This window comes from Hipposideros armiger, unplaced genomic scaffold (genome assembly GCF_001890085.2).
Source record: "Hipposideros armiger isolate ML-2016 unplaced genomic scaffold, ASM189008v1 scaffold_86, whole genome shotgun sequence".
NCBI classification, from domain to species: Eukaryota; Metazoa; Chordata; class Mammalia; order Chiroptera; family Hipposideridae; genus Hipposideros; species Hipposideros armiger.
Window position 1 is genome coordinate 2,395,216 of NW_017731436.1, and position 19,353 is coordinate 2,414,568.

The 19,353-nt window shown below is 40.8% G+C and overlaps 1 protein-coding gene across 1 annotated transcript in view; it reads left to right on the top strand.

The window, feature by feature from the left end:
- NOX3 (NADPH oxidase 3) overlaps positions 1-19,353 on the top strand; it is a 65,406-nt gene that overhangs the window by 17,304 nt on the left and 28,749 nt on the right. Inside the window, exons 5-9 of the mRNA XM_019644163.1 lie at positions 324-469; positions 2,974-3,155; positions 7,075-7,204; positions 12,217-12,309; positions 14,118-14,371. Coding sequence (XP_019499708.1) covers positions 324-469; positions 2,974-3,155; positions 7,075-7,204; positions 12,217-12,309; positions 14,118-14,371 — 805 coding nt within the window. The remainder of the gene's footprint in view (positions 1-323; positions 470-2,973; positions 3,156-7,074; positions 7,205-12,216; positions 12,310-14,117; positions 14,372-19,353) is intronic.

Genomic DNA, 19,353 nt, shown 5'->3' on the forward strand with positions numbered 1-19,353 from the left:
TATATATATATATATATATAAAATGCCTATTCCACTTACACATTGAGTCTATGTCTATAATAAAGTTATGGTGAATTAAGATTTACTTTATATAATGACTTACTTAATATAATGAATATGAATGTGGAACATCATACAATATCTTTGGAAGTCGTCAATCTACTCAATTTAAGACACCGAGAAAGATGCACCCATAATTCACTCTTGCTTGAAGGTTACAGAAACTATAACAGAGTAACCTGGCCATACAGGCATTGTTTCTGAGTTACTAGAAAGGAAGCAATCCATTTGGTGCATGCTCCGTGTTGTCTCCTCGTCCGCAGCCATCCACATTGTGGCGCATTTGTGCAACCTGGAGCGCTATCACCTGAGCCAGTCAGCAGAAGCAGAGGGACTTCTGGCTGCACTTTCCAAACTTGGCGACACCCCAAATGAGAGCTACATCAACCCCATCCGGGCCTCCCACACTGTGAGTTCTCCTTGCATGTACCTACTTTCTCATCTGAAAAATCCTTCCTTTTCCAATCCCTTCTAAAATCAGGAACACTATTTCAAAAGCTTTTAATGAAAAGAGCTTGAGAGAAGACGTTTCTGCCAAATGTTAACATCAATTTCACTTTTTAAAAAAAGTTATTTTTTCTGCCATAAATATTGCTAAGAGGTTGTGAGCAAGGAGAAAAACTGATGCCACTTAATTAGTTTATAGCAAAAAAAAATAATAATAATAAATACACCTTAACAGGAAATGCAGTAACCTGTTATATCTCTAATATTTTAAAATTGAAAAGCAGCTCATGATTAGATATTTTTTTGCTGATGTTAGAATCATAAAGAATATGAAGTGCCATCTCAATCCAGAGACCATCAATTAGATGTCTTCATTTTCAATTTGCAAATTGTTTTCTGGATCTCGTCTCCTGTGTCACATTTTGGCACATGTGTGACTAGCCAGTTTGCCAAATCAGATGCTGGGCAAAGTAGCTGATTTCATAAAGACCTGCACGGCTAGTGACATCATTAATGCTAATTACCTGTGTGCACAGAGTGACAGCACATGTGGGAAACAAAAAGAAAACCGAACACGTAGCCACAGAAATCACCTGCAGAGATTAAGACATTCCTCTCGCTTAATCTACCCCCTACCTCTTTCTTCTTAGTTGATCTAAACCTTTGGCCACATTGGAATATGCATCCAGACAATGAAGGTTAAAAAAAATCTCTATTGCCCAAGAAGAGCCCTAAGACAACACACTGCAGAAATGGAGATGTCTCCATTGCCATCTGGGTCATCTCTTTAAGTCACCATTTGGTCCATGCAGCCTTATTTGAAGAGGCAAAATCCAAAGTCTCTCTTGGGGGAAATTCTTCCATATCATATCCCCTAATTATCCTAAGATGGTTTCCACTATCAAGCCATTGATCAAGTAGAGCTACATTTTCTTAACTTATGACAATTGGAAGCACAAAGTTCACAGCTATCAATCAAAACTTCAGATGCCTTGGCCTATGAGAATGCCTTTCGTGTACTCATCTGAGCTGCAGCATTTGTCAGGGCACCTACTGGGATTAACTCTTTTCCCCACTAAGGCTCTGGAAAGTTCATTGCTACACACACCCAAGAATAAAGCTCAACATTTTGAAGAGACCATATAGTAAATAACATGTATTATAAATATTTTTAAAGCAATTTAACGAGATGATTAAGCTACTTCCAGTATAGTTATTTCAAACTTTTAGAAGTAATATACTATGTAAATACTAATTAAGACCAGGAAACCCTATGATTTGGGGTATTTAGAGAAAGGTGAGTAGAGTATCAGTAACACAAAGTGTACTTTATAGAATATTTCTAAATAGATGCAATGGGATTATTTTAGAGGGTACATTACAACGCAAACCAGTCTATAAGTATGGTGAAAGAAAGGAGAAGTGGGGATTTGTTTTAATAAGCAAAGAGTGATGATTTGAAATTCGCACATCGTATGAGGTAAGTGGATTTCTAAAATGTGTGCATACACTTGAAAAAAAAACTTTTAAATGTTTTAGACATACCCTTTTCAATTTTATTTCTACTGTTTGCCTTATGAAGAAATAATGAACACTGGAGAAATCCCTGTCCATATTACCCCGTGATCTCAAAGCAACCCAAATTAATGAGATTTTACTGACAAAAGATACACTGTGAGTTTATTGAGCTCATGGTCATCTCAAGGATAGTAACACAATGTATGAATACTAATAACTTAGTAAGATATGGGAAACTCACAATAAAAACAAAATGCTTTGTGATTCATATTCTAACAGGCTATTTAACCATCTCCTGGACTCCCCGGTCAGAATTCTGGCCTTTTGGCAGTGTGTCTACCAGATAAGAATAGCTGTATCTTTATTGATCACCTAGGATTTACAAAGTCTTATGCCAAGCCTCCTGAGGCGGTGTGAAAGAAATGCAAGTCATGGTCCTTCCAATTAAAAAGCAAAAGCAAGGAGTAACTACCAGAGGAAGAGAGCGTGCAGCTGCTTTAGTTGGAATGCCTCTCAGGGGCCTCTCAAAAAGAGTGTTTATTAATATTAAAACGCAATTAACCATGGCGATCCACATTTTTATTTTAAAAATGAAAAAACTGAAACTCAGATATATTTTGCAGTATTGTATTTTAAAATGTATTTTCATATATCATCCTAATTTCGATTCCACATAGTAACTTTGACATGAAAATTGATTCATACACATGAAAAATGTAATTAATGAAATGCATTTGATAAAATTAACACAAAGCATATGTCTGCCATCAGATGGGAGAGAGAAAAGGGCAAGGAAGCTCCGTTCTTGAGTAGTATGGGGACCGTTTTGAAGCTAATATGTGCTGATTAGAACATTTTGAATTGCTCCTTGCTTGGACTCTCAAGTATGGGTCCTCAAATGGAAAATTAGAACTAAGATATTAATGTCATGGCATTTGTTTCTTTCAGAACACAACTACTGAGTTGCTGTCGACAATTGCGGGCATTACCGGCCTGTTGATCTCGCTGGCTTTAATCTTGATCATGACCTCTTCCACCGAGTTCATTAGACAGATCTCCTACGAGTTGTTCTGGTACACACACCACGTTTTCATCATCTTCTTTATCAGCCTGGCTGTCCACGGGGCAGGGTAAGTCCCTACTGTGCTCAGTGTGTGTGATTTTATCTCTGTAAACCTCGGAATAACCTTAGAATGTCCTTTGGATGGAAGAACATGGCACACAGGGACTAAAGGACTCATAGATCACATGCAAAAGCACATTCACAGTGGCAAATTCACAGTGTAACTTTTTTTTAGTAATACTGAAAATAAGTGACATAGGTGGTGAAGTATTGTATTTATTTTTCTTAGTTAACTGTGTTGGGCCATCTTGACATGTGGATAAGATGCGGGAGTTATAACAAAGGCTAGCTGACAATAGATCCATGTTTCATTCAGAACCTATTTACGCAATAAAATTTATGTGGGATTAATCAGGATATGTATTTTTGACACCCAGATGTCACTTCTGCTTGACCAAAACCATCCACTAGGAAACTCGGCGTGGGGCAGAGGACAGTGTGTGAGATGGCCTGTCTGACCTGGGCTCTGACACTGGTCATCAAGGTGGCTGTGTACAAGCCCTTTACCATATATTGCTGTGGATAGTGTCCATTTTGCCCAAATTTGTGAGGGAAAAATAAGGATGCGCATTATACATGGGTAGTATTAATTCCGTATCTATATAAATGTTTTTCATTCTTTTGTTTGTACTTATGAGTTAAAAGTGTAATTCTAGAAATCAATAATGATATCCACATGCAAAATAATACCCTGGAATATGATAATCAGCTTTGTTGAACTTATGACAAACTTTCAACAACAAAGAGCTCTTGGCCTTCTATGATGCATAAATATCGTAAACTGTTACTGGTATATAAAATTTCTTGTACCTTGTATCTGTTTTGTAATTACTTGTTACATAAAAGTTATTGTACCATAATATGTTAAAAAGTAAATGCTAAAATTCTTTTATAATACAAAAAAAAGTACCTAAATGTAAACAAATAAAAATTTGAATTAAAAAATTAAAACGAAAGATTTTTTTTTTCCCTGAAAGTTTGGGCCAAAAATGTCAGTGCGCATTATACATGGCAAAATATGGTAAATTCTCTGGACCTCAGTTTCCCCATTTGACTTTTACGATCCCTTTTTGCTCAAATATCCCATAAAATGCTGTTCTGACACTCCACACCTACCTGATACTGTTAATCTTCTTCATCAGGAAGCTGGAGTAGCACGTGAAGTATAACTCTCAATTACAATGCTTTCAATTCTTTAAATACAGGGGATGCTAAAAAAATGTATACGTCTTAAAAGATGTTATCTACATATTACTTTTTGAAGTTGAATTGAATTACGGTAGCAATGTGTAGTATGATGTTCACTCAAGAGATGGCGTGAATCGAACGCTAGCGTCATTCATTGCATTACAATTTTAATACAGTTTTTTCCTTTCTTAAAATGTGTATACATTTTTTTGGCACCCTCTGTATTAACAAAATAGTTATGGACCAATTAACTGAACGATTGATGTCTATAAACTAGATTGTCCCATGTTAATTGCTTCATAAATTGGTGCCTTTTTTTTTCCTTTTACAACACCAAAGAACATTCATATGCATGATCAATTTGACCTTACCAACAGTCCTATCCAACAGTCAGTGCTGTCATCCCCATTTCATTAGGAAGAAACAGATATTCAGAGGGTTCATTGATTCGCTCAAGGTTCCAGGACGAATAAATGACAGATCTAGGATGCCAGCCTTCAGACAACCAAACTTTATAACAAGCCCAGAAGAATGGGTCTTCATTACCAGAGGTGGGCTCCATTTCTGCCCAGGCCTGGAAGAGCGAACACATGGCAATAGAGACTGCACACACAGTGACTGTGGGTCCTCCGTGGGGCCAGGTGGTAGCTCCTCTGGATTTGCACCTCAGCAAGCCAGCTGCTTCCTCTAACCTCCCCCCACATTAGATGTTCCTTTCATCTCGGCGCCTCGCTCCTAAAAGGGGATCGTCCTTCAGCTGCTGCTGCCTATGCCTGATTAAGACCTCCTTCCCATCCATAGGCTTGTCTGATACACAAACCTTGTGGAAGGAAGAATGGACCCTGGGGGCGTATTGTACCCTACACAACTGCCTCTCCTTCTGCTAATCCTTAGAAACCTCATCAGCCATTGTTCACATGGCTTCTGCTGCCTGGCCATGGCTTTCTAGTCTCTTGCAGCTTTCAAATGTCTGCAGTTGGCTCCTCTGTGTGATGGGTCCCTCACCTTGACTTTTTGTATCTTGAGGGTGATGGTGTAGAGTCCCAAAATGTTCCATCCCAAAGACTGTCAGCCCCTCCTTCCCCTGCAGAGTCTTCTCCTGATGCTGGGGTGTTAACCCTTGTAGAACATTTGAGAGGCTCTTCACAATCCACGCGTGTCTAGAAATCTCTTCACAAAAATTAGACATGCACCCCCCTGATCCCACCTCCCCTGCCTTCACACCCTGGCGCATTACAGAAGCACAAGAGGATTCCAGTGGGCAGCGTTTCATGGGAGATATTTTTAATATCCAAATAACATTTCATAAGATAAAATTTTTTAGTCATTTTAACTTAGTTGGAAGGCTTATTTTGGGATAAGGGCCTCATTTAATCTTCTCAGCTTGAAGTATTCTACAGCTACTGTTTACAGCAAAAGTAATTTGCAAATTCTGTACGAAATGCCAAGCAAAGAAGGATTATTGGAATGCGCTAAAGCCCACTAATCTCCCTATCATGGGATGGCATAGATGAAGACATAAAACACTTAACGTTTTTAAAAAGATACTGCATTGGAATGCTCTGAGGTTTCTTTAGATTATACAGGGAACATTGCTGAGAGCCTGAGAGTCAAGGTGTTAAAATTTACAGATTGTTTTCTTCTGGCTTTCATTTATCAGTCACCCTTCCTACGTCTGGGCATCATTTGCTCATGGAAGATTCAGAGATAGTTTTGCTCATCTAACTCCAAGGGGTGATCAAGCTTGGATGACTTCCATAAAACAGAGTGGGACAAAAGCCAAGATGCCAGTTCTCCAGGACATTGCCGCTCCCTTACCCCAGGCCCTGTGCCTCACAAGGGAACATGTTACCTCACAGGCTACCCAGGACAGAAGCCTTGTGATGCTTAAGTTTCTCAGTCTGGAGCACCACGTTTCTCAACAGTAAATCAATGTATTTTATTCAAAAAGACCGAGGAATTGAGCAACTCCCAGATTACATGGCCTCAGTGCCTTCTTGTGTTTCACCGCCGAGGCACCAACGGGTACATCGAGGCACTTATACCAAAGCAACTAGTCAAAGGTCTGCCCAACCTGCATTTGTGGCAAATAGAACACAGCAGGATTACTGGACTCTTTCTCCAGGGGTCCGTTCACAAAGGCCAGCCTTTTTTTTTTTTTCACTCTCAAATTCATCAATATAATCCTGAAGACACACTTCACACTGACCTATTCTGACCCTGTCAGAACTAAGCCTGCCAGTGGTCAATGGGGTGAAAAACAAATTTCATTATTCAGGGCACTTCTTCTGACTTCTTCGCTTGAAAATTTCTAGGTGCTCAGAAACAAACCAAGAAAGGTAAAAGTTAAATAAATCTGCCAAAGACCCAAATAGTACAAAGTTAGCCAATTAGCCCGAATCAGCAATCAGGACGAGATGTAACCTAATTAAATTCAACAATCTACAAAAGGATGTGTTCAAACAATTTCCCTTCATTATGAATTCTCTAATATAGACACTTTCAATTGAACACAGGATACCACAGAGGGCCACTTCTTTTCTGGGCTCTTCAAAGTTACTTGATGCTTCTTCAAGTCTTATTTTTAAAGGTGCTACAGGAGATGAATGACAGCCCATTGCGAGACAGTGCAAACATCCTGCCAGAGCCCACAATAGAATACATAGGTATCCCTGTTATCATAAGGCTGCACAAAATCAACTTTATATTTTTGGGTTTTGTTTTGTTTTAACGGCAAGTCGGATCATTCGAGGCCAAACTCCCGAGAGCCTGTTGCTGCACAACGTCACCTTCTGTAGAGACCACTATGCCGAATGGCAGGCAGCTGCCCAGTGCCCAATGCCTCAATTTTCTGGCAAGGAGCCTTCGGTAAGTATGAACGCAGGAGCTTTTTAAAATAGCTGTCTCCATAGTTAAAATAACTAGAGCTTTTATCTGCTTGAGAAAAGAACAGCCCACGTCACCACTAGACCAAGCCAACTCTTTATTAAGTGTGCTAATGGAGAAATCGAGTTATGGGTAATTTTAAAAGGGGTTTACTGCCAAAAGCACTCTGTCCATTTTGAAATGTGTTCTTCTACTTCCATTTAAATATGGGCGTCTGATATTGTGGGGATTCATAGCATCGCAGGCGCAGTAATGTCCCTGGAGGAATTAGAAAGCTGTGTGGCTTGCCACCCTCTGCTCTCAGCAAGCTCAGCTCCCCAGCTCCCTTCTGCATTCTGAGAACTAATAGCATCACTTCTCAAACGAATGTTAAGCAACAACCAAATGAGAATCGTGCCCTCTTTCTAAGTTTGCCTTCTTTCTTTCTATAGCTTTTGGAATGGGAAAAAACGGGGGTGCTAAATGCATTTACTTCCTGTTCTAGTTAAGCTCCCATAACTGAAATAAGGACCAAGGTAGTCAAAAGAGAATTCATTAATTAGAGTAGATGATAATGTCCATAAGATCTCAAAAGAAATATTTCCTGGATATGCCGTAATCATTACCGCTGGTGGCATAGATAAATAGAAATAATAATCCTATTTGGTCTCCTCAGGTATCTTGGGAGAATACAAACCTTGCGAAAGCTGGGTGATGCATGAAAGAAAAAAAAAATGAAGCCAGCAGATTAAAACTAGAAGAAAACAAGTGCCAAAAAATATATGCCATAAAAAATGGGATAATAGTATATAAATGGTAGGGGTTTAGGGAACTAAGTCATCAACTTATGAAGAATAAAATGGTCAACTTTTACTGAAATCCTCAAATAAATTAAGCACTGGGTTTTTAAGGGTGAAAACTGCTAGGAAGAATGTTTAAAACTGAAAGAGCCAGGATAGATGTGCCCATTAGGCTGAGGTTCTTTTAATGGCCAGTATAGATTGTCTCTGTCTTAAACTCAACTATCAGAAGTCACTACCTAGCCTGCATATTAATGAGGCGCACGAAAGCCTCTCTAAAATTTTCAGCTACAGCATCTCCATAAAAAAATCAATACCCTCCCACACCTCATGAATACAGACCAGAGCCTGCTCCCAGCAGCAGCGTATGCTGACATTAATTACCATTGAAAGGGGGGAACTGACCCATCTAACTCTCCCCAGCTACACCTCCTTGCACACCCAAACTCATGTTGTCACTCTTTCCCGTTATTTTTCATGGATCCTGATTCAAAGCCTGTGTGGGCTGTGCAATTACCGCTTGGCTGGATGTACAATATTCTCTCTGATGTCTTGTAGACACTGAGTCCAGAAGGCATCCCAAGGACGAGGAAGGGTTCCTGCGCTTCACCGCCCCACACCAGCCTGGTCTGGGCAGCACCCCGTCCCCTCCTTTTTGCCTCCCTTAACTCAGTGCATTTTCATGGCGCTTTTATCAATAGAATGTTTATCAGTTCACCTTCAGTGGTGCGCTACTCCCTTGTTAGGATGGAGGACACTTCGTACATCACCTCCTAGGAACTGAACTGATCAAAGGAACCAATTATATCTTGCAGTCCCTTTTCCCCCTCTTGTCTTATTGCCCCTTTCATCCTGAAACTCACAGTCGCATACAAACGCTATATTCTAGAATGATTCATGCAATCCATTATCAAAAGATACCTGGTCTTCCTTAGCCAAAGACGCACCTTATTTTATTTAACTATGACATCAATAAGTAATAATAAAGAGCAATAATAATGACGATGAGAAGGCTGATACTTTTTAAATTATTAGGGAATGACAACAGTGCAGGGGAAAGCTTTAACTGAGGTAGAGTCGATTCAGCAATTTTTTTTCCAATTGGCTATTATACACTTGGAGTTGCACTAGATGCGGATTCAGAGATGTGGTTCCTGCCCCTGGAAACCTTATTGTCTAGAAAAAGAGGCCATTCATAAACACACACATAAAATAAAATCCAAGCCAGCATGTTCTTATTTTCTGGTAGGAATGAAAAACCAGGAGTGAAAGTGGAGGAAACAAGTTTCATTGCTGCATCTTTTAAATCAACATGGTTTTTATTTCTATCATAAAATACTCACTGTACCATGACTTTCTGAGCCTTTCTGGAGAAGAAAAAATAAAACTAAGAATTCAGAGTATTTTAGCTTTAAAGAAACCTACATACTAAATAGCACAGCCCCTTTATTTAACAGATGGAGAAGTTGAGACACAAGGAACTTTAATTTCTTATCTATGGTCACAAAGAGCATTCCCAGCAAAGCCACATCAAGACACCAGAGCTCTTAACCCTGTGGCCATGAACTGTCATCTCTATACACGTCAACATTCTTTCTGAATCTGGCCTTCTCCCACCCTCCACTTTGTCAGATCTCTACTGCGATCTACAGTACATATCCCCAACATTACATTCATCTCTCTGAATAAAGCTAAAACATTTAAGAGCTTGGAGGGAACCCAAATAATAATTTCTTCCAACTCATTTTACAAAACAGAAAATTTGAACATAAAAAGGCTCAAGATTTGCCTAAAGGTATAGGGTAACCCCAAGCCCAGAAACGGGGTTTCTGAGACACAGCTCAGGTTCTACCTTGCCACCTGCCCCAGGCCATGGCCTCCTTGTCTTCACTCATGCTGTCTAAGCTGGTCATTGCTGTGAGGGCATTCTTCTACGATTCACCTCGGGCCATCCCTCCCCGTCACTCCCTAACTTCCAGGGGTTCCAGGACTATCACAGTGGACCTAAGTCAGGCTTTCTCCTCCTGGAGCAATTTATCTACTAGAGTACAGCTAGAGCCAGGGATTAATAGCTTACATTCTTATTTCTGATGAACCATACAAAATAATAACAATAATAATCCATCCCATTTTATCAACATGGGAAAATCAGGAACCATGACTGAGTGGACATCATCAAAATGAAGTCTGTGATATCTAAAACTTTCTATTGGGTTGTCGGGAAAGTCATGACGTATTTTTTCTGTCTTTCATGGCAAAAATGCATTATGACTTTTCCGACAACCCAATAAAATGGGCAAGGAAGATTATTTATAAAAATACATAGAGACTACAGGAGTGTTTTTGCAAATAGCTCTCTAAATTTATGCAGAAAGCACTACATTCTGGTTGTTATTTCTGTAAATATCCAGGCCAATTCTCTAAACACTCTTTGGTTCATTTGAGCATAAGCGACCTAAGGATTCATTCCCTAGGTCCAACCCCATCCTTCAAGTCAACCCCTTCCTGGTTTTTTCCTTCCTCTGCTCCCCATCACCGCCTCACCCACAGCACAGGTAGACAAAGGTTTTATTCACTCTGTGATTCTGAAGGCGTCCTCGCTGAACCCCACTGAGGCAGAAAAGAATAGGTAGGCCAAATTGCTTTGTGTTGCCTGCATAAATCAAGCTTTTATCAGATAAACAAGAGGCTCCCAGGGAAAAGGCAGAGAAGGCTGATGTAGGTGAGAAGAGCTGCCATGCAAACACACCCGGAAATAAGCAAAAGAGAAATACAAACAAGAAGAAAGATAATAGAAGTAAAAATAGTGCTGAAGGGCTTGTGACCTGTCAACAGAACAGATGGAGCATGATGGCGGGTGAGGAAATAATGAGCATTGAAGATAGTCCATCGGTGAGAGTGTTGTGAATGCCTGACTTCAAAAGAACCTAGGCGTCCTCCTGCTTCTAAGATAGTAAGTGTACTAGGAGTAAGGCTATGGATTTAGAGGGAACGGAGGAAAATTATGGAAAGGGTTGAGTTCCAGTCCTGGCTGTCTGTGTTCTAGCTCTGTCTCCCTAGGCAACTCTTATCCATTCCCAGAACGTCTGGTTTTTAATTCTATCAATGCAAAATTAGACGCGATTTCCAAGAACGCTTAGTATCCTGAAATTGAATGAATGAGTTAAGTCTCTAATGTATTATAAAACGAGTGTCAGTACCAACGTCAGTGTTGGACAGGAAGAAGCATGATTACATGGTCAGCACTCGAGGGAAGGCACCAGGGTTCTGGGAAGAGCACAGCCCACGTGGCCGGGCACTCTGAGTGCACGTCTCAATTAGGTGTCTAACAGCTTTTGTGACCCTGGACAATTTCATCTTGCTGAGCCTTCATCTCCTCTAATGTAAAGTAAAGAGGCTATCATATGCCTCGTATGGTTGTTTGCTATGAGACCTAGTGTAAGTCCTCAAAATGTTTAAGTTTCCATCCCTTCCCTTTTGGGGGAAGAAGGCACCTGGTACAGGAATAGCCTGCTGGTAAACTGACAGTGGGTAATGCAGATTACACTCAGAAAAGGTTAACATAGGATGGGCTTTAGCTCAAACGGAAATGTCCCCTGTCACAAGGCTCCAAGCAATTGTTGAAGGTTTTGTTCTCATTCTGTAAACCTAGATTTAAAATGCTGGGAAGCTGACTTCGTGTTTTACTCCAGATAACACTGGCTGTGCATGTGTGTGTGAGTGTATACGTGTGTGTGGGTGTGTGTGTCTCTTCAGGCAGACCCCCAAGCTGTGATGTATTGGTGGCCCCCCAAAATTACTATTTGAAATGCTTTTATTTCATTTCCCATATTTTGTGCTGGCTCAGTAACATAGCTTTGTAAGCTTTTGACTTTGGCTGAGTTTGGGAGCATTTATGACCCTATCATATGTAACATAAACATCAATCTGCTTTCTTATTTCTTTGCAAATTCAATTATTTCTAATTACATAAAGGCATCATTGATCAAGTAAGCATAAAAACCAATACAGAAGAGTTTAATCTCTTAAATAAGCTCGTAGACTTCAAGGAATAATTGAATGTTATAGTATTTAATACAAGGAGACATCTCTGTTGATGATAACTGGCCCGGAGTTCAAGGGAAATGTCTGAACCCCATCAGGTTATATATTGATTTGGTTCAAATTGAAAATATTTGGATTCTATTTTCATTTCCTCTTCCTCTCTCCCTGCAGGCTTGGAAATGGGTTTTAGGCCCTGTGGTCTTGTATGCATGTGAAAGAGTAATTAGGTTCTGGCGATTTCAACAAGAAGTTGTCATTACCAAGGTACGCATGTAGCTTTATGTTGGAATAAAAGCCTGAGTGCAGATGAACATTTTTTATTAGCCGGGGTTTTTAATTTGCCATTTTTATTGCAGAAGTGTCTGTAATTTAGAGGTTCATCTTCTGTTCTAATAATTGCGTGTATCCTGCGCATCTTTTAGTGTAACTAATTTTACTGAAGGCAAGGATCAGGGTTCCAGACTGGTACTCAGAATTCTGATAAAGGCTATGGCTTAGCACGCGAATCATCTGTATTTCTCTTTATTTCAGTTTCTCTCCAGGGGGAAACGGGCAGGGGGGTGGAAGATGCTTTACACTGGTCACAGCAACTTCAGGCATAATCCCTTCCCTCACCAAACAGACATAAAACCTGCAAACACACAAATAATATGCGAACGTTTTCAAGCCCATATACTCATACCTAGAATTACTGAAAAGGAGACGGGGGAACAGTAACGCTTGGGTTCAGAGGGCAGGGGGGATGCTGAGGGGTTCCAAATAAAGAGGAAGGACACATGGGGGGCTACACCCTAGCAAATGAGTGCTCTGTGGTAGCCTATTTCAACCTTGCAGCTCTCTGGTATTCACCTCGTGCTGGGGGAAGACATGAGCAGGTAGACCAAGAACACACACCTAGGAGACTGGAAAAAGTACCAAATACTCTCCCCCCAGTTTTTTCAATGTCTAAGAAGAAATTCTCAATCAACTAAACCTATACTGATTTGCTAATACAATATTAACATAATACTGTCTCTCTTTAACTATCTTCATGAAAGCAGACACATAGAAATTGCTTCGTATTTCTGTTTTAGGCTGTTTCTATGTTACTGTTTTTAAGTTAAGCACCAAAGGCTATGAGGCTGTATGAAAAGCTATACAGTAAAACTTGGAAAAATCTGCCAGTGCTGCTGCTAGGGAGACAATTTAACAACTGAATCAAAACGAATATCAGTAGGCAGAGGAGAAATAAAACTAATGATTAAAATGTGGTGAAATTATCTTTTGTATGGAAAAATACTGTCACAGAACATCTAGACATTAGATTTTGTTTCCCTTAGACCTCTTGCCACAAAAAAATAAATAAATAAATAAATAAATAAAATAAAGACACGGGGGCTTAGAGAGATTTTTCAGGAAACTAGATGGAAGTCTAAGAAGGGAAATCCATTGTTTCCCTCCGATAAGTAGCAAGTCATAACGTTCTCGTAAAACTGATGAGATTTTGCATGATGCTTCCTATATCTAAAACTCAGAGCATAGACAGGAGACCTGAATGAGACTCAGCTAAAACAAAACAGAACATTTCAGAGTGAGTTTGAAGATTGTTTTCCACTTAAAATGAAGAAACACCATAGTTAATTCACAAAGGGTTGAGAAAAGATGCAGATCATTTAAAATTGAACCTACCGTCTTAAGATGTAGAGATAATTCCACGTGTATTTTAATAATGTGAAGCATAATCAAGTACAATGCATGATATGCCAGCTTCTATTTCCTTGGTTCTGCTTAACTGTGGTAAGGACAGTGGAGCCATCTGAGACCGTAAGTCGCATGCTGAACATCACATTGTACCTGGATGCAGCTACCCGGGTTTCAGACATCGCTGGGAGCAGATAAACTTCATTCATGCTGGAGTCACCAACCCAGACAGGAAAGTGATGGTAAAGGTCTTGGGAGGCTCATAACAAATGGTACATGTAAAGTAGACCTCAAAATAAGCTGATTTAAAACTTTAAAACCCTTTGATGGAATAAAGGCTATTTCCTTTATCCTTGAGTAGAAAGACCAACCACTCCTTTGCTCTGTTTTAGGTGATAAGCCATCCATCTGGAGTCCTCGAGCTTCACATGAAAAAGCGTAACTTTAAAATGGCGCCAGGGCAGTACGTGCTGCTCCAGTGCCCGTCCATATCCTCCCTGGAATGGCACCCGTTCACCCTCACCTCCGCTCCCCAGGAGGACTTCTTCAGTGTGCACATCCGGGCAGCAGGAGACTGGACGACAGCTTTATGTAAGGCCTTTGTGACAGAGGGACAGACCATTAAGGAGCCCTGGAGCCTGCCAAGGTTGGATCCCATTCCTTTTTGGTGTATAAATTGGAATATTTTTTAAAGTATGGTAGTTTAGTGTATCAACATGCTACCGAATTTAGAAATATCATCATTCTAGATGGTGAGTTTGAGTCCCTTTTTTAAAATTTGAGAATCTGTATAAAACATATTAAGTTTGGGGGGAGTCAAAATCATGGGTTTTCAACTGCATGGAAGACAGTGCCCCAACCTCTGCATTGATCAGGGGTCAACTGTAATTTAGTAGATTTCTGATGGAAGCAAGTACATTTCTTAAAAAAAAAAAAAAAGTCCAACAAAGGCAGGTGAAGATTCAGGGAAAAGGAGAATTTTGCTTTCCCAGCTCCAAAACATCACTTGACTGGTTCTACATAGCCTGCGATGAGTAAGACAGTCCTGAGAGCTTTATGCTGTTAGTCTGAGGTCTTTTAATTATATTTGTAAAGTTTGGTCTCCAAAAGGAGGATGCTTCATGGTCCGAATTAATCTGGCAGACCCCATACACTGGAGAAACAGCTAAACAATTACAGACTGAAGGTCATCAAATGACAAAATAATGTGAGAATCAAGAAAGTTAGCGGTGTCATCCATTCCGTCATCCCGCATGCATGTACACAAGTATTAATTAACCTCCGCTGCATGCCAGAAATATAGAGATGGCAAAACATTGCCTGCATTCTCTAGGACATCTAAAGCAAGCAAATGATTTCATTTTGCTACAAGGGAGATGTGCACAGGGTAGAACTGAGAAGGGTAGAAGACCACTGATGCCACCTGGAATCGTTTCTGAGGGTTGTCGTGACAAAGTACCAAAAACTCAGTGGCTTAAAACAATAGAAATGTACCTTCTCACTGTTCTGGAGACTGTAAGTCCAAAATCTAGGTGTCAGCAAGGCCACGCTCCTTCTGAAACCTGGAGGTAAGAGTTTCTCCTTGCCTCTCCCTACCCTCTGGTGGTTGGCCAGCAATCCTTGTTTCCTTGGCCTCCAGCCACAGCATTTCTGTCTCTGCCTCTGTTGTCACATGGTGTCCTCCCCTATGGTGTCTGCATCTCTGTGTTCCTGTGGCCTCTTCCTATAAAGACACCAGTTGTATTGGATTAAGGGCCCACTCTACTCCTGCATGACCGCATCTTCACTTGATTGATTACCTCTGCAACAACCTCCTTTCCAAATAGGTCACATTCTAAGGTACTGAGGGTTAGGATTTCCACATATCACCTGGGGGACACAATTCCATCCAAAACAGCATCCTACTCACAAAAGCCTGGGAACATGACAAGTCCTGGTGGAAACTCCCACTCCTTGCCTCCTTTGAATAGACAATGGCTGAAAGTCGATTCCTGCTTACTACAGGATTACCCAATAAACACACAAAGCCCATGTTTAGGGCCCCAGATAAACAGAGACAAGAAATAAAGGAGAGACAGAGAGGAGGAGGAGGAGGAGGAGGAAGGGAGGGAGGGAGGGAGGAAGAAAGAAGAAATGTTGAGAAAAACATTTTTGAAAGCATTTGATTGATATTTCCAAAGAAGTACCAAGAGGTTCTGTCTTGTGCCACACTTGGAGGGTGTCAGGAACTGCCAAGCAGTGGCCACAGCCATAAGAAACTGGGTGGTGAACACCGTAAGGACACACCTAGAATGGACTTTTTCTGTCCTCTTCTGGACAGCTGGTGCCAAGAACAGTGTCTGACACGTAGTGGGCACCGAGCAAATACCTGAAGAAGGAAGGAACAAATACCTGCACCCAATATGGGTGCTTTAGCTCATTTAACTCAAATGTTTACAGGTGGCACACTAGGCACTGGAATAAATTTAAGGCAGAGACGTTAATCAGCTGATTGTCCCTTTCCCATGGGACACCAAACTGCAACTACATCGCATTGGATTTGGTTGTGTTTAGTGCGTGGGAAGAACCACATGCCTCCATTTCAAACATTGGTACTAAAGAGCAGTAAGACACCAAAGCAGAGCAGGGCCCCAAGTCAGATGACATCACCTGACTATTGCACCACAAAGATATTTTCTTTTTCATCATGGACAGGAAACGATGTAATTTCAGAATTACATTCTAAGGTTCAGAATGCAGTGTACATGCTTAAAATCAGGAATAAAAGTAGACACACACACACACACACACACACACATACACACACACACACACACACACACACACACACACACACACACACACACACACACCACTTGTCCCTGCCCTCCCCTTGGCACTGCCAGGCTAGATACCTGCATCCTATTTGCTAGCCTGGTCTCTGCTCTGGGTGTTGACAGCATCCAGTCTACTAACCAACCTTCTCCTTCACAAACCAGCCAGCATTTCAACCAATTCTCCGACTAGACCTCGGGACGTGTTTCTCAGTAGTAGTTGATAATGCTTTCTCTCTGTGGAGCGCATCATCAGCCGAAGGCCTGACGTCATCTTCCGCACCACTGCCAGGCCTCCCTGGGCCCCAGGTCCCACTTCCTTCTCCTCCACAGGACTTATCGCCACCTGACACAGGGAGAACCTGCTTGTTGACTTGTTTACCATCTGGCTCCCCACACTAGAATGGAAGTTCCATGAGGAACTTTGTTTTTGGTTCGCTTCGGCGTCCTCAGTACCTAGAATAGGACCTCTTAGCTAGCGCTCAAAACATTTATTAAAGGAATCAAAGTGAGTTGTAAAGAGTGCAGCGTCCCTTCACTTATTTAATTCGTTTGACCTCTGCCTCTGTATATGTGCCGGCACACATATCGGCAGTAAAATAAAATAAAAAAACAACAACCTGGAGTTTGTTTAAATCTTCAGCATAGTCAGAATTTTATTGGACTTCCTTAGGTGATTTTATCTCTCAGCATTGTTTTACATTTGAATTAAATCAAAGACATGGGGGAGAAAGAGCAACGTCCATTTTCACTGCTTTGGATCCAGAAAGGGTTTAACTCAGCCCAGGAAGCCATGAGGCAAGCGGCGACTGAGGAGCCTGGAGGAAAAGCCAACCCCAGGGAAGAGCCACGAAAGGCCTTCCTCTGAGCCCAGGCCAAAGGGAGCGAACGTGAGCTCTCTTTTAGAAGACTTCACTTCTGCAGTAAAAAGGATGGGTTTCTCAGAGTTGATACTGGAGTTTTCAGAGATGTCACTGCTGCCTGGGGCCAGGGGCTCCACAGTCAAACAGCCTGAGTTCAAAGTCCAACTCTGTGCGTGATCCTGGAGAATGTATGTAGCACTGTGCCTCAGTTTCCCCACCTGTAAAATGAAGCCGATAATAACAATAACTAAGGTTTTGTTTAGGAGTAAATGTGGCAGTCTTAGCACGATGCATAATCAAGAAAAGTTAGCTATTATATTAGCAAAATAAGAAAGGTCACCTACCATAGGGATGCCAGTGAAAGTGACAATTCAATAGGGAGAGCAACGTAGATGAATAAAGGGGATGGGTTCAGAAGACAGGGCTGGAGGTTGATGAGGAGGGTGAGGGTGCTGCTGACCATAAGCAACCAGGATGCTAGAAAGTGAGTTGTTTCCTCAGCTGCATTAGTAGAAACTCTGTACCCAAATCAAGGAGGAAGTAGCTGAGTGGACTTGAAAACTGAGAATTCGGGTGAAGGAAGCCGGTTCAGAATTGTGAGCAGTCTGGAGGAATGAAGATAGTTTGGTTCAAAAAAGAACAAGTAAGGTGTCACCATAGCTACGATCAACTAATGAAAGGCCTGAGATGCAGGAACAGGGAAAAGACCTGGTGTGTGCTTCTCAAGAAGACAAAATCCCTTTTTGTCAGAAGGCAGATTTCTGCGCGACGTGAGAAAAAAGTTCTACTTCTTAGAGCTGCCCCTAAATGGAACAAGGTGCCTGCAATTTAATTTCAGAAAATGTCAAAGCATTGGGGATGTGGAAGGAGGGATTACCATTTTAGCAGGGAAATTGGACTAAATATTTTCTCCTGCCCCTTACAGCTTAGATTCTGAATTCTAATTATGTAGAAATGTATTTATGGTGTATTTCTGTGGGTTATATGGCACGATTCTTCCTTGGGTTTAATTGTTATCTCTTCAAATCAGTGTCAAATCCCAAATATGACTAATTATAAAAACAATTACCAATAAGACATTTTAATCCATGGACAGTTTCTTTTTATTCTCTCTCAATTCCCCTTATTTAATTATTTATAAAATAAGCTACAGTGGGCTGAGCTACTAACTCTTCCTGGTTAATGACCTTTATTTTTATTCTTCCATTTCCATATATCAATATGTAGCAAAGCCTTATTAATTAAGATTAAGTTGAGGAGAGTTCATTTGAATTATTAGAAGGTCTGGCATATGGGATATTTTTAAATAAACCCAATTGAACTTTCATGACACATCATGAGCCCGAATGGGCAAACCTGGGGTGCCTTCAACAGATACTCCTTAGGGAACTGTGATGAATAACTTAGAACCCTTTTAATTAGCATAGCTTTGTTCATATGTAAATGTGTGCTTTTGGAATAGTTGAGGTTTTTTAATACGTTCTGCTGACTGAAATATTTTAAACATTCCCTTTACTATTTATTCAGCAAACTGTTACTGATCAACTGCGTAGCAAAGAGCATGTGGGGTTCTGGGATGCAGCAGTGAGCAAACACACACACCCAACAAATCATGCTCACACACACCTCAAAACAAGTGTAATATTACAACTGTGGTGAGGACTACAGAGAAGGGCTACATGGTGCTATAAATTATAAAAAAGGGGATTTAACCTAGTCTAAGGGTCCATGAAGGCTTCCCGGAGGGAATGCTGATTGGGATACAACCTAATGAAAGGGAAACTATTAACCAAGTAAGGGGAGAGGGAAAAAGTGAGGGCTGGGTATTCCAAGTGATTACTTGGATTATCACGTGCAAAGGCCCTGTGGCAGAATGGGGAACTACATTTTGTAGGACATGAAAGAAAAGCCAGAACTTATAGACAACTGGTCATGAGAAATGGAGTAAAATC